General features: G+C 44.4%; 2 protein-coding genes across 3 annotated transcripts; one reads left to right on the forward strand and one right to left on the reverse strand.

Annotated features, from left to right (window-relative positions):
- RMND5B (required for meiotic nuclear division 5 homolog B) lies at nucleotides 1-11,109 on the forward strand. 2 transcript variants are annotated; one of them, XM_063121045.1, is made up of 10 exons: nucleotides 1-174; nucleotides 595-768; nucleotides 3,816-3,961; nucleotides 5,626-5,760; nucleotides 6,361-6,461; nucleotides 7,206-7,372; nucleotides 7,730-7,895; nucleotides 7,969-8,071; nucleotides 8,185-8,339; nucleotides 9,643-11,109. In XM_063121045.1, exons 2-10 carry the CDS (start codon nucleotides 630-632, stop codon nucleotides 9,704-9,706), a joined length of 1,176 nt encoding a protein of 391 aa, XP_062977115.1. In that variant the 5' UTR covers nucleotides 1-174; nucleotides 595-629; the 3' UTR covers nucleotides 9,707-11,109. The 2 variants fall into 2 exon arrangements, with proteins under 2 accessions (XP_062977115.1, XP_062977114.1); XM_063121044.1 differs by lacking the exon at nucleotides 1-174 and having other exon boundaries at nucleotides 424-768.
- NHP2 (NHP2 ribonucleoprotein) lies at nucleotides 10,507-14,906 on the reverse strand. Its single transcript, XM_063121047.1, has 4 exons — nucleotides 14,727-14,906; nucleotides 14,524-14,593; nucleotides 13,342-13,447; nucleotides 10,507-11,716 (listed from the first exon to the last, which is right to left on the reverse strand). Exons 1-4 carry the CDS (start codon nucleotides 14,881-14,883, stop codon nucleotides 11,591-11,593), a joined length of 459 nt encoding a protein of 152 aa, XP_062977117.1. The 5' UTR covers nucleotides 14,884-14,906; the 3' UTR covers nucleotides 10,507-11,590.
- Nucleotides 14,907-15,038: the final 132 nt, after the last annotated feature.

The raw sequence follows: 15,038 nt of genomic DNA on the forward strand, positions 1-15,038 counted from the left end.
GTTCATTCCAGGCACACCCTCTCTAATGAGGATGGTATCTTCCATCATTAGAGAACTTTAGCAGTTTTGCCTATATAGGACCGCATCAGGGAAGGAGGAGGCTAAATTAATATATAATTATCATTCTACCATCCCGGAGTGAAGAAGGTTGTCGTCTCATTCCAGGACTCTCAGGTTAGCTTTTCTTTCGTTTCCCTTCTCCACCCAATCGTCCTTCGAAATGGTCCCGTCCAGCCTTCATACCTATCAATAAAGGAATGTACCATTGTTGTGTATGAGGGGGGCATTATTTCGCGAGGGGAAGGTGTCTTTCTAGGGCTGTGACGAGTAGGCGTCTCGGGGCCCCTCAGCGTGTCGGTTTGTCTCGGCCGCATTCACACAGCGAGACCGGCCGACAGACCCTCCAAATTGCCCTCCCTAAGCCTTGGCGGGTGTGGGCTGTGGGTTAAGGACTGTCCTCTCTACCTCCCCCGGTTCTTCCTTGTCACCCTGGGTGCCCCTTCCTGCCTGACACGCTAACCCCTGCCGGATTTCTGCCTGTAAGGTCAGCCCCTGACGCGGCTCTCCGCCTCCTCCTCCTCCTTCCGCCTCCAGGGCGTGCCCGGTAGACAGAGCAGCAGGCCGGGCCCATGGAGCCGTGCGCCTGCGTAGAGAGGGAGCTGGACAAAGTGCTGCAGAAGTTCCTGTGCTACGGCCAGCATTGCGAGCGAGGCCTGGAGGAGCTGCTGCGCTACGTCAGCCAGCTGAGGGAGGAGCTCGGCACGGCAGGTACGTGAGGGGGCGTGGGAGCGGGAGGGCTTTCTCCAGGGCGGCCTTCGATACGAGTCCCGTTGAACCCGCGAGAGCGAACAGTCCACTTTATTTTATGCATTGCATCTTCTATCCCACTCCTCCTCCTCCTCCTCCTCCAAGGAGCTCAAGGCGGTGTACATAGATAAATCTCTTTCCTATTTTATCCTCACAACAACTCTGTGAGGTAGGTTAGGCTGACAGATAGTGGCTGAGTTCGGACGACACGCTAATCAACCAGGGGTGGATGGGGGTGTAATAGGAACAAAATGGAAGTCAACCGTTGATTAGCATGTCGTCCAAACTCAGCCAGTGATTGCCCAAGATCATTCAGTGAGCTTTGAGCTTAAGTGTGTCTGGTTCTGTTTTGGATTACAGCCGATAAATATAATGTTAAAAGAGAAAGAAAGAAAGAAAGAAAGAAAGAGAGTCCTGTGGCACCATTCAGGTTAATGGTGTTATGAACATAAAATCTTTTGTAAACCTCCCGGAGAGCTTCAGCTATGGGGTGGTATATAAATTAAATAAATAAATAAATAAAAGTGCTGTGCTGGGTCAGATGAAGGGCCTATTTAATCCAACACTGTTCACACATAACCAAGAAACCTCAAGCAGGGAACAAATGCAACAGCACCCTCCTGCCCATGTTCCCCAGCAACTGGTGTACATATGGCATAGCTTTTCATTTTAGACTAAGGTCCACTTCATCATGTGCATGCAGTATTATCCCCAAAAGGCAGCTAAATTTGTATTTATTAATACATAGCACTTAAAATAAAATTTCCAAGTGTTTTACATATAAATATTACAAAACATATTTGAAAAATTCAAAACACCTGAAAAATACTATTTTAAACAATTTCAACTACAATAACTATAAAAAGCAACACATGGAACAGTAAGATGAAGCAGCATATGATTAATTGCAGTTAATATAGAACATAGGTGGATGGGGAAGCTTGTAATCACTGAAGCCAAAAGGCCTTAAAATGGAAGTAGTAGTACAGCCTGTGACATTTCTGTTGAAAGCTCAACTAATAAATACAACAAGGTGGACAGAAGGTAGCTCTGGACATACTGGTAGGTCTCTGGATGATTTGCAGTTGATCAAGGATTTATGGCTTTCGGTTGTTTAACAATAGCAATGAAAAAAAGTTCTCCTTTCCCCTAAATCAGCCTACCCCAAACTTTGCTCACTAGATGTTTTGGACAGCAGCCCCCAGCATTCCTGAATATTGGCTATACTGGCTGGGGCAGATGGGAATTGATGTCCAAAACCTCTGGAGTGCCCTAAATTGTATCTCTGAAATGAAAGGTTTTTGTGGGGGTGAACAGAAGAGGATTTTTGTGTGGAAGAACTGTGATTTCTCTTCAGTTCTAGCATTCATAACAAATTCCTGGACTCGGAATTCTTTAGGTGTGTGTCTTTTGCACCAGGATCAGGTTGCTGGATCTTGGGGTTCTAGTGAAAAGCAAAGTAGATCCTGCAAGCCTGAAGTCTGCTCACTCCTGGTATATGAGATAAGCAGTGACCACAGACAAAAAGCAGAAGTTGGTCATAATACAATCTCCCTAGTTTTGCTATGCTAATTTCCCACCAGTAGAGGGAGAGAAACTTGTTAACGACTGAGTTCTAAGTGAATAAATTTAGTTCAATAATTTCATTCAGGAGTCTCCCTTTAAAGTCTCTTTATCAAGGAATAGACAACAGTGTATCCCAGGAGACTGAAATATTAGTTTATTAGTATTGTCCTTTCTGATGTCAGATTTATGTTTATTCTTTTGGGTGGAGACTGACCTGACTGTCCTATGAAGAGACGGCAGAAAGCCATTCTTGACAGGTGATGGTATATAGTGCGTTGAAGGATGAGCAGATGAATGAGCCCCGATAGTACAGCTGATGTTAGGTCACATATTACTTTTGCTGAGTAGGATATGGGTACAGAGTTGGCATCTGTTTGTTTATTTTTGGCAGGACCTAGGTATTGAGTTTGTCAAGTGGTGCTGAGTAGACATTTTAGACTGGGAGGCTGTCTGTGAGGACAGGCCTAAAATTTATGGTCTGTCCATTGTCCAGGATAGACTGTAGATAATTGAGGATATTTATTTATGTACAGCACTTTTACTGCTGTTCATTTGAAAAAGGCTCCCAGAATGTGGAGTTGTGCGGTGGCTGTGCCACTGACCATACAAGCTGTCTCAAAAATCTGAAAGTACTGTGGATGAGGCTGTGCTAGAGTACCTTCAGGAATTATAGTCCTGATAGTTTATAGTCCATCTTTGTGGGGAAGGTTAGTGTATACAGCTTTTACAGCAGCCTTCCCCAACTAAGTGCCCTCCAGATGTATTGGACTACAACTCCCATCATCTCCAGACAACATGGCCATATCTATGAAAGACAGTCAATACATTGTAGCTTCCTGAGGAAGTCTGAGGCAAAGCTGACACCAGCATAAATTTGCTGATTCAGAATTTATCATTAGGTTTGTTTGTATTTGTTCAGGAATCAGTTGGAATCAAGGTTTTTCTAAAACTCCAGATGTTAAATTAGCATAGCAAAGAATTGTGTTTTTACCAGTTATAGCTATTGTTTATGGTTACTGTGCTTACCTCGTATACATCTGAGCTTGGCACAGAAATGTTACACTGTACTTCTTGCCCTTACTCATAAATTAGTGAAAGAGGGAATGTGTCTTGTTGCTTCAGGATATCCTTCCAGTCTGTTTTCTCATCATGTCATTTACCTGATGTTTTGATTTAATTTATTTGTGAGTATCAAGCTTCCTGGAGTTGTTCCTACTTTTTCTTTGCTCCATAAAAGCAATGGGAAAAGTCTTCCCACCCCATACCATATTACATCTTCTACTCTTGAATAGTTAGTTTCTCCCAAGACTAACATCTGAAGAAAGACTGGTTGCTGGTAAAACAAGCTGTTTCAAATGGAAGTTGTATGTAAGCAGTGAGGACTTTATTGATAGGGAGTATGTTCTTGACCTAAATGGATATTGATGCCTTTCCTACTGCAGCCTTGCAACGGACACCACTGTCTGCTACGCTCTCCCTGGTTATGTCCCAGTGCTGTAAGAAGATCAAGGACACTGTGCAGAATCTAGCTTCAGACCACAAAGACATTCACAGCAGCATCTCCCGGGTGGGCAAAGCAATTGATAGAGTGAGTAATTCCACTAGCTTGGTTTGGGTTTCAGGAACAAGATGGTCACCAAAGTATTTCAAACTGGATCCTTCTTGAGTATGAGAGCAAATGTCAGTCCAAGGTTTTTCTCATATGTGTTTAAACACCCATCATTTTATACCTAGTGAAATGTGCATCTTCTTGTCTATTATTTTGTGCTGTGGCAGCATTTACACTGCAGTCAAGGTTCCCTGTTTTAGTCCACCTGCCTATTCTTCCAGCTTTCAAAATCAATGCATTTCCTCTAGAATTCTTGCAGGTAATAATCTTGAATTCTCTTCCGCACAAAAACAAAGCAGATTTTCCAAACTGAATAGATCATGTGAAGGAACTGGTGGCCATCCAGAGGGTGTTCTACTACAGCTCCCATCAGCCCTAGCCAGCATGTCCAGTGTCAGGGATGATGGAAGTTGTCATAGAACACAATCTGGAGGACCAGAGGTTCCCCAGCCTTGATGTAAAGGGCATACATATGTGTGCTTCGTATTGGTCAAACAATGGCGGTGTTTCAGTTCTTGTCACAGAAAGCGTTTAAATAGGAAGGAAGTTTGTTCTTGGGCATCTGGGAGTGAAAACATTAGGGAGGGCGCTAAGCAGCGGGATATGACTTGGGGACCATGAGAGAAGATCTCCTAGACCAGGGATGGGAAACCTGCAACCCTCAGTCTAATTTCAAAAGTCCTTTGCATGCAATCGGTTCAGAACGCTGGCAAAAGTGATCTGTCCCTTCCCTGGCAGCCCACTGCATTGGAAGGAAGACAGGGAGAGAGAAAAGGGAGTGGCAGAAAGAGAAAAGAGGTGACCCATCCGCTTTTGGCTTTGGTCCTGTTCACCCCAACAGCTAACACTTGATAGAAAAAAGCTTACCCACCTTTCTCGTAGACTTCTGCCAAGTAGGGAGACATGTTCAACTTTTCATAATGAATATGGCTAGAATCTTAAGGAAAAAGAGCTTCAATGCCCAGGCTGGTATTGTGACTTCACCCTCATTTTTAAGTCTAAACCGAAGGGTCAGTGGCAAAAGCGAGGCCAACAGTAAGCTTCTTGAACTGAAACCAGTAGTTTGCGATCAGTGCATCAGTTAAGAAACAAAGGAAGAAATTTGTCCTGACTCAGTTAAGGATTGGGCATAGAATCCCTATCTTTCATTATCCATTAAGGGGGAAGTTCCACCCATGTCTTTGCCTTGTAGTGCTCCCTTTGCTGTTAAACATGTTGTGCAGGAGTGTCCACAGTTCTTAAGTGCACAGCAGCCTTTTTCTGCATGCCCTGTTCCTTGCCTAAATTTTATACGATATTGTTCTGCAAGTTTTATTGAGGTTCTTGAGCTCTATTGGCTGGCTGTTCTATTTTTTAATACTGAATGATTGGGAGTAAGACACTGACAAAAGAATTGTTCTGTATTTTCAATAAAACGAGTATGTAGTGCAGTATGGCCTAGCTGCTGCTGTACATACATTTCAGTAGAACTATATTTTTTGCAGTTAGTGCCCATTTTACAGTAATCTGTAATCACAGCCAGTAGTGCACTTGGTGCTGGAGGGAAGTAGGTTATTGTTTTCAGATTTGAATTACTGGTTGGGTTGCAGGGGGAGGTCTTCCTCTTAGCTCTTGTGAATGGCTGACTTTCTGTTCTGTTCCAGACTTTTGATGCTGACTTGTGTGGAATTGTACCTGCTATGGTTTGGGAGTCCCAAGAGAAGCAGATCCTGGTGCTGGCGATCATAGAGCACCTCTACCAACAAGGGATGCTGGGAGTAGCTGAGGAACTGTGTCAGGTAATGAGGATTTAGGAGACAGACGCTCTAACATCAGAAAAAACTTCCTGACTATTAGAGCAATACGACAGTGGAATCAGTTACCTAGGGAGGTTGTGGGCTCTCCCACGCTAGAGGCATTCAAGAGGCAGCTGGACAACCATCTGTCAGGGATGCTTTAGGGTCAGAGGGTTGAGCAGGGGGTTGGACTCGATGGCCTTGTAGGCCCCTTCCAACTCTGCTATTCTATGATTCTATGAAATAGTATTTGCATGGTATATAGAAATTGATAATTATAGCTCCACATTTTGCTTTGGCTACTGGGTATTACTTGGTAGTGGCCACTGAGTTATAGCAGACAGTGTCTTTGTTTCTTACTTACAAATGCAGGAGAAGCAGTAGCCTGATCCTGCCACACTGTCAGTTCTCAAGCAAAGAGTAGCTAACTGCCTACTCTACTGCCTACTCTGCTGCCTGCTCATTTCATGTAGCCTAGAGAGGATAGTTCCTTACTTGATTCCCGATCTGTGAATATCTCCATTTCCCTCTCTCGCATGTTCCCTTTTTTGAGAATGGGACAGAGATTTGTTCTCAATCCATTTCTGGATTTCCCTTCCACAGGAATCCACTGTGAATGTGGATATAGACTTCAAAAAGCCTTTCCTGGAACTTAACAGCATACTGGAAGCTCTGCACAAACAGGACCTGGAGCCTGCTCTGAGGTAAGAATGAAGAGTTATGTACCCTTTTCTTCTTTGGATTCCAGTTCCTCTCCTATTGCACTTCCCAGTTGAAAGGTTCTGGCCCCTTGAGCAAGTCATGTTCTTCATCAGGCAGTGAGCTTATCCGTTCTTGGGGCAGTAGCTAGGGATGTTGGAGGAATCTGTCTGGGGTGTTTGTGTGTGAAGTTCACTCTGGCTCACTTACCTGCGAGCTGGCCTTACTCAATCTATATCGAGTTGGGCCAGCTTATGGATTGCCCACCCTGTAAAATCACTGTTTACACAAATTGTGGTCATCATTTGCTTGATTTTCACAAATTGCAGCCAAAGTGTGCATACGTTATGCAAATTGTGGCCACGGTTTGCATAAATGGTATTCTTAGGGGAGAAAATCCCAAGAAAGATACCTGATTCCTAGAAAAAGCCACAGCTCCAGAGAAATCTGTCGAGCTCCAAAAAAAAAGGCTGAATTTCCCCACGATCGCCATACCTAGCAGTAGCCTTCTCTGTATTCAGACAAACACGGAAGCTGTGCTTGCTTTGTATCTACTAGTCCTTGCCTTCTATGAAATCTAATATATTTCCTGTAATGAGCTGTACAAGTTTGTGAGTCCAGAGTATGAGGAGGACATGCTGCCACTGCTACCACCTGTAATCTGCCTCTGGCTGGATTGGAGCATTCTTCTTTGCTATGATAACCACTCCAGGGCCAGCTTTCTCTGAACAATGTTGTCCCTTGCCCAGTTGGGCGATCTTCCACAGACAGCAGTTGGCAGAATTGAACAGCTCTCTGGAGTTCCGGCTGCATCGGCTCCACTTCATCAGGCTTCTTGCTGGTGGCCCTGGCAAGGAGCTGGAGGCCCTGAGCTATGCCCGCCACTTCCAGCCCTTTGCTCACCTACACCAGCAAGGTGAGGCTGTTCCCAGAAACTTACCTGGGCACTTGTCCCTTATAGCAGATCTCTTGGTGGGGCCTGATCTTTCTCTGCTAGGTCTGCTGCAGTGATAAAATCTGCTTCCTTGAACCTTTCCAGGCCCACTGGCATCAGTTCCCAAGTTTGTTCTTTCAAGGAAGCCCATAAGTGTTAAAGATCACTGGAGTCTCTTTTAGTAGGGAATAGCTTTGGAGTTCCCTTGACTGCAAACAAGGGAGTTGATTCACTGTCATGTCCCATTGGTTTCTGATAACTAGTTCAATAATAGGCCAGCACTCTATGTTAGTGAAAGCATGTTAACATGAACGATGCTTCCTATATCTCTTGCCACAGAGATTCAGGTGATGATGGGCAGCCTGGTGTACCTGCGCTTGGGCCTTAGGAACTCCCCATATCGGCACCTGCTGGATGATAGTCACTGGACTGAGATTTGTGAGACTTTCACTCGTGATGCCTGTTCCCTGCTGGGACTCTCAGTGGAGTCACCTCTGAGCGTCAGGTAAAGCTGGCTGTGGGTGGGACTGGGTGCAGTGCTGGGCAGTGCTGAGCTCTCTCTCTTTCTCCATCTGCAGCTTTGCTGCAGGGTGTGTAGCACTGCCGGTGCTAATGAATATCAAGGCTGTGATTGAGCAGAGACAGTGCACAGGCGTCTGGAGCCACAAGGATGAGCTGCCTGTGAGTGCATGGCCCGTTCTGGGGAAGGGTGCTATGATGGAGGAGCTGTAGAATGGGGTCAGGTAACTAAGTCAGCCGGTTTATGGGGTTTAACTATTCTCTCCTCTTAACAGATAGAAATTGAGCTAGGGATGAAATGCTGGTACCACTCAGTCTTTGCATGCCCCATCCTGCGGCAGCAGACAACTGATTCTAACCCACCTATCAAGCTAATCTGTGGGCATGTTATTTCTCGAGATGCCCTCAACAAGCTCATCAATGGAGGAAAGTGAGTGATTTTGTCCACTTTTGAGACGTTAGCCAAAACTCTGGGAGAGAGTGAAAGATAAACACTGGGTTCGGATGACACAATAGTCAACAGTTGCTTTAATAGTCAACTATTGACTATTGTGTCATCTGGTGAGCCTTTCCCAAACCAATTTCCACAAAATAACCAATGCAAATTATCAACAGTGTGCAGGGTTGACTAATTGCACAACTGTTGATTACTGTGTCATGTGGTGGGCTCCGTTGACTATTTCATATGCCTAGAGTCGTGTGGCAAAAGCAGCAGAAACCCCTGCTGCTCTTGCCCAACAGGGCTCCATAGACATGTCAACGCAAGGGAGTCGGTACCTGGCAGCATGACTCCCCTGGCGAGCTGGAGCTGTGCTCTGCTCCTCCTGCTCCATTGTGTGGCTGTGCTTCCTGGGACCTGCATGTGCTGTCCCGAATGGGGTACACTGCTGCGATCGATGGCTTCCCTTCCTGAGCTGCTCTCCTGTACCCATGCAAAGGGTTTCTTCCGCACCTTGATAGTTAAAGCTGCAGGAGAGATGCATCTAGCTGCCCCGCTTGCCGCAAATGGGCTTGGAAAGCAGGTCAGCTGGAAGTATCTCTCCTGTAGCTTTAACCATCAAGGATTTCAGGGGTGGAAGGATCTCTCCTGTAGCTTGATCATGGCACCCCACCCAGGGACAGGAAGTGCATGTCCCAGGAAGCACGGCCACACAAGAGCTGGAGGAGCAGTGTGCAGGAAGCCCTATGAGGGCTCAGGCACGCCACCAGATATTGACAGTGGGGAGAACCGACACAAAGGGGGATTCTCATGGGAACTGGCGGCGCCAATCTGTGGGAGGGCAGGAATCAGGTACAGTACGTTGTGTGGGGAGTAGCCCCTAAATAGTCAACTGTGGAGTTGACTGTTAACACATGGTTGACTTTTATGTTATCTGAATGTGCCCGATTTGATTAAACCCACCCCCATCTAGACTTACAAGGCCTCTTTCAGTCTAAGAGTTTCTCCCTTTCAGTTTCTTGGCTTTACCTAGTATAGCTACATTATGTGTGCTGCCCTCTTATGGGTAACAGCAATATTATACTAGCTACAAAAACTTGAGTGCTGCTACTTTAAAGTAGCAGCACTGCTTACTGTCTAAGATAGATCTGTAACTGGCATTACCTATCAGAAGCAAGTATACAAAGGGGCTGGTGAACGTGACAGTAGGACTTGCTGGTAGTCTGGGAAGTTTGAGGCTTCAAGTGAGTCCTCTTATGAAATTAGCTCCTGATCCTTTTTTCACTTTCTGCAGGTTGAAGTGTCCATATTGCCCCATGGAGCAGAACCCAGCTGATGGAAAGCGCCTCATCTTTTGATAATGGCAGGCCTTTGAGATGCCCTTGTGAAAATGGGTAGTTGGGACAATATGCAGTGGGAGGTGTCATGTATTGGCAGAAGTACATAATGTCCTGCTTGAAAGCAGTATTAGCTACTGTAACCATGGGAGGGAACTGTGGCTCATTGGGCCAGAGGAAAGCAAGACACAAGCTTCTGTACTCCTGCCAGCATACAATTTTATCAATCCTTCCTGGGAGCTTTAGTGGGCAGTGCCCTTTTTACCCTCTCCCCAAGCACAGTTCTATTTCTTGTTGAGATAGGGATTGTGCTACAAACAGTAAACAAGGAGCTGCTGCCATTTTTAAATACTTAGATTTATTTCAAAGTCTGTTTCTGCTTCCTACCTCTTCCACTGCCTTGGGAAGAAATTTCAGAAAGGTGGATTACATCTAACTTAAGTTAGGAAATTTATGTTTGGAACTCTGATTACTGCTGTTTTGAAAGCTTTAAAGTAGGCAGGAAAGGAAATGGAGACAAATAGCAGGTCTGTAGATGTTACCAAAGGTGGTGTTTGGACCAACCTCCACACCCAGTATGGCTGCTCAGAAAATGAGGTGGGAGGAAATTGTAAGATTTGCTTCCCGAGAGAACGCCTCCTTCCATTTGGAGAACTGTAAGAACACTGTATTGAAGAAGCTTGTACCTAATGAGAATACATATTAGAAGCCTACTGCTGTATTGTAAGTAAGTGTAGGAAGAAACAACCAAGCTGTCATTAAATGAAAAAGCTATAATTACTGGTGCAGGATGAGAAAGCTGGTACAATGGTAGACAAAACTGGGATACCACAAAGCAGGTATGTAGTTTATTATATAGAAAAAAATACAATGCAACTGTTTCCTTTCCTTATGTTACTGAGAATTCTTGGCCTAGTGATAGAAGGGCTCTGTAATACAGATGTATGTGGTACAGATTCTACTGCAGAGATAGCAGTAGCACATCCTTGGAGATAGATGAGGAAGTAAATACTACTGCCAGTTGATAAAAGCCTGAGTTTGGTGTTCTCATGAGCTAAGCTTCAAGAGTTGAGCCAGCTTCCTTTAGGGAAAGTAATGACAGCTGTTTACCAACAACTGTGAAGAAACACAATGGACTTGAAAGCTAGGGATACAAGAGCATGTCCCTACAACTTGCATTTTAACTCATTTGAATTAGAAATAAAGGGTGCCATCTTTTGGAGTAAAGATCTGCATTGGCCTGGAACGAGAGCCCCTTAAAAGATATATAACTAATGCCACTGTAGCCCATTGACATCAACTAGGGGCTTTCTCACTGCATGTGATAGTTTTTTCCTCCTCTGGAGCACAGCAGCCGCTATGTCCAGGGATGGAGATGGATGGCATGGAAATACATCAAATAAATTTCTTTTCAGATGACTCAATGAATGATTTTTGGTGGTGTTACATTTAGAACCAGAAAAAAAAAACCATTGCCTCAAAACCTCTCAACAGAATATGGCTTATGGGGAGAACTGCTAGAAAAGCCACTTCAAGTAGGCAAGTCACATGTAGGGGTAGAGCATTCTGAATTAGACAAACATCTTGATAAATATTTTAATTGCTTTCATGTTCCCCTAGTATGGAGCAGCTCCTTAACAAAGGCTAGTTAATTTCACTACAAAAACAGTCACTAACATTTTTCTAAATCAGTTGCTTAGTTCATAATGGCCCCTTGCAGTAGGCATGAGTCACAAGATCACTGATAGTGCTAGCTGCACTATTCTTCACCCAACCCCACCAAGCACAGCCAATTCTCATATCCAAACTTTTAAAACCAGTGTCACGTTGTTGCTCAGCTACACAGAACCTATACGTAGAGCCCAGTTAAGTCAGAGTCTTAAGAGCATCTTTCATTAACGTTCTTCACAAAGGAAGGGGAAGAGCCTCCACCTCCTCCAAACACTCATCATAGGCTTCCTGATATTCCTCATGAGCCTTGATCAAGATCACACAGGTTGGGCGTTTTGAGCCTGCAGCTGCTCCCAAGTCCTGAAAGGAGAAACAGGAAACTGCATTCAGTTGCCTAGTTCTATAAGTTTAGCTTTTGCTCAAACTGCACATGAATACATTTCCATCATTAAGTAGCAGGCTATGTACCAATTCATACATACTACATGATGCAAGTTAAGGGGATCCACTGTTCTAGAATATTAGATTTCTATTCCTACCTTATCAGGATGCAGAGTTACCTACTATAAAGAATTGCTCACAAAAACTGCTCTACAGAAGTCTTAAAATGGAAACTACACTTCAGCAATGATGTGCCAATAAAATGAAGGTACAGGTGCTCTAACAGCAAAATCCAAACTGCATATGAGACAGGGTAGTATCCAGCACTGTCACTGCACTAGTGTTGGTTTATGCTAACACAGCGTGATGTCTTTTGCAAAGGGGAAAATTGGCAATTTGCCATGGAAAGGTGATAGCAAATAACTGCTTTTTCCCTTTTCTTGACAAGTGCTAATAACGCTGCACTAGTGCTGGTTTATGCTAGCACACCATCACTCTTGTTACTACTATGACACCATTACAGTGTGGCTGCCCCTTATAAGCCTGTTTTGCTATTGAGATTTTGGCTGTATCTTCATACTGGTAATGATTGGTGTTACTGCAGGACTTGTTTGGTTGGTTTTAATGCAAAAAATTAAGGATTTTCACAGCTTTTCATTATCAGACTACTATAACATTGCTTGAGGACCTTTACTACAAAACAAACATTAAAAAATGTATTGCAAGCTCAAACACCATATTTGCAGGGAAGGGATAGCTGAAGATCTTTTGTCACTAGATCTTTATCCCTCCCCTGCAGATGCAATCTCTGAGCTTAGGTCAGGAAGGAATTATTAGGCCTACTCTGTTTAACTCTCAACTGGTCTCTCAGTGAAACACACTAATAACTGTAAAAGGCAGTACTGTATTGTAGTAGTCACAGCTAAACTATATGATTAATATAACACTAACAATATTACCATGATTATATTTTGTGGCTATTCTATTTCATTTTCTGTAGATCAAACACATGGGTGGAGACTTCTATAGCGGAGGAATTTTTGGCGACTGTCCACAGCGTATTCCTGCATATTCTGTTAGCTCCCTTTCAACAGCCATTGTACAACTGTTCAACAGTCTCTTGAAACTGCTTTTAATGTTGTAATGACCTATAGCTTAAACACATAATATTCTCATTCTGTTCAGATCTTCTGTGATTGCTACTTGTATGTTATTGCGCTCTGCACCTAAACATCCTGCTCCTGCCACACACTCAAAATGAGTGGAAATGGAAGAGTTGAAAGCAGTGGGCTGTACAGCTTTGCTCATAGTTAAACCATGCATTATTTAACAATAATACCCTGCATTACTGGTACATCTAGTAATCTATGGTATTTCCAAGTGCAATTCAATGAATGAAGGTGGGAAAGCAGTAAGAATGGTACATTCTTGGCTAAAGGAAATCTCGGGCCAGCTCAGATAGGAAAAATATTGTAATAGGTGAGAGAAAAAGGGATAACACATATAACATTTCATAGAATTTTATTTCCCACCCCGCATTTAGTCTCACTCAAAGCCTGCAAGGAAGAGGGCTTCTTCCCTGTTTTTGTCCAACCTTGCATTACCGTTTTGGAGGGGATATAGACATAGGGAAGGCTCCTATCTTCACACATGATGGGGATATGGCAATAAACATCAATAGGTAGCGTGTCTCCTGCAAGAACTGTGATCCTAAGAGACAGACAGCAGCATCAGCAAAATAAAGCAGTAAATTAAGGAGCAATGGTTGGCTGGAGAACAAAAAACAATATTAGAGTTATGATTAGTCCCTGCAGTTTTAATAATGGCCCTGTTCAGAAGAGACCTAAAACCACAGCTTTAACCACAGTAAATAAGGCTTTTTGTCTTATTCACCATGGTTAAAGCCATGGTTTAAGGTGTCTTCTGAACAGGGCCACTGTAATCCTGTGCATACTTAAAGTATCTCAGAAGGGCATACTTCTACATAGATGTGTTTACAATTGAGTTGCACTGGTGGATGGAGACATAAATGCAAAGAGATCTTAAACATTCATATACACAAGTCCTGTAGGATCTTTACAAATTGTACAATGTATTGTGACAAATTTCAGTAGGCTAAAAGCTCACTTCATCTGACAGATGCTTGAAGTGTTATCGTCAGTTGAGAGAGAGAGGATACACACTCAGGCTGGGGGGGAATTATTTAAAGGCGAAGCAAGAAGGCCCAGCAATGCAAGAGACAGGTAAGCATGTTAGTATGTGAAGCCAAATGAATAAGCACCCTAAGGGGTCCAATGTAAAGGGCAAATAAATTCAATCTAAATTGTTTATTAACTAATATCTTGACCATATTCATTTGCATGCAAGACACCCTTCCCCATTTTCTCACACAACTAGATTGCTTCAGTAATGCTACCACCTCCTTGCTTTTTTGGTACTCCTTCCCACTAACTGTTCACAGGCCCTTCTGTCCCTTGGCTCTTGTGTTGCCAGTTTAATACATTGAAGAGCGTGATACCACAGATACTCAAAGTAGAGAGAACAGAAATCTTACTTCTGATTTCTAGGCTTGTAACAACCAAGAAGAAAATTCTCAAGAATGCAGTTTGTGTTGAGCCCAACCCTTTGTCCTTTTGAATCTTTTTTTTAAAAACACACATATGCGCTCCATCGTTCTCACACACGTGGAGAGTATTCATCAGGATCAGAGCCCTTCATTTAGTTCCAAGTTCAAGACCATCCTCCAGACCGGCAACAACGTCACGAGCAACATCGTGGGTTCTTACCCCTTTTCGCCTTTGTTAATGAACTTCTGGACCTCTTTCACCCCACGCCGGATTTGTTTAAGCTTTGATGCTGCAAGTCAAACGAGAGAGCTTTTAGCACGAAGCCCAGGAGGAGGCCCGACAGACAGCCCTGAAACGGGGGCCGCCTGCCCTCTCCAGCCGCCCCAGGAGGAAGCCGCAGCAAGGGCTCCCTCCCCTCCCACCTTTCTTGATGCATTTATAGAGTTTGCGCGTGAGCTTGCGGGAGGCCAGCGGCCGCGCGATCGCGTTCACGTTCTCCACCAGCTCGTGGTAGGACCGTTCCGGGGTCGCCTCGGGCTCGGGCGCTTCCCCCGATTCCTGATGCTTGACTCGACCCATGGCGGCGGCGGCGGCGGCGGCGGCGGCGGCGGCTGCAGCTGAATGAACACAGAGCCACGAGCTTCGCCGTTGCGTTTCCGCTTCTGGGCCAGACCAGGGCACGCTGGGAAACGAACCATAGAGATCAAAAGTGGGCGGGATCTTATATCCAGCCG

Source organism: Elgaria multicarinata, chromosome 3 (assembly GCF_023053635.1).
Source record: "Elgaria multicarinata webbii isolate HBS135686 ecotype San Diego chromosome 3, rElgMul1.1.pri, whole genome shotgun sequence".
NCBI lineage: Eukaryota > Metazoa > Chordata > Lepidosauria > Squamata > Anguidae > Elgaria > Elgaria multicarinata.

Excerpts from the sequence above, each read along its gene's own strand:
- RMND5B (XM_063121045.1), top strand. The coding sequence starts at position 630 with ATGGAGCCGTGCGCCTGCGTAGAGAGGGAGCTGGACAAAGTGCTGCAG. Across the intron at positions 769-3,815 it reads GGAGGAGCTCGGCACGGCAG|CCTTGCAACGGACACCACTG; the intron begins GTACGTGAGGGG and ends TTCCTACTGCAG. Across the intron at positions 6,462-7,205 it reads GACCTGGAGCCTGCTCTGAG|TTGGGCGATCTTCCACAGAC; the intron begins GTAAGAATGAAG and ends TCCCTTGCCCAG.
- NHP2 (XM_063121047.1), bottom strand. The coding sequence starts at position 14,883 with ATGGGTCGAGTCAAGCATCAGGAATCGGGGGAAGCGCCCGAGCCCGAG. Across the intron at positions 13,448-14,523 it reads ATTAACAAAGGCGAAAAGGG|GATCACAGTTCTTGCAGGAG; the intron begins GTAAGAACCCAC and ends TCTGTCTCTTAG. Across the intron at positions 11,717-13,341 it reads TCTATATCCCCTCCAAAACG|GACTTGGGAGCAGCTGCAGG; the intron begins GTAATGCAAGGT and ends TTCTCCTTTCAG.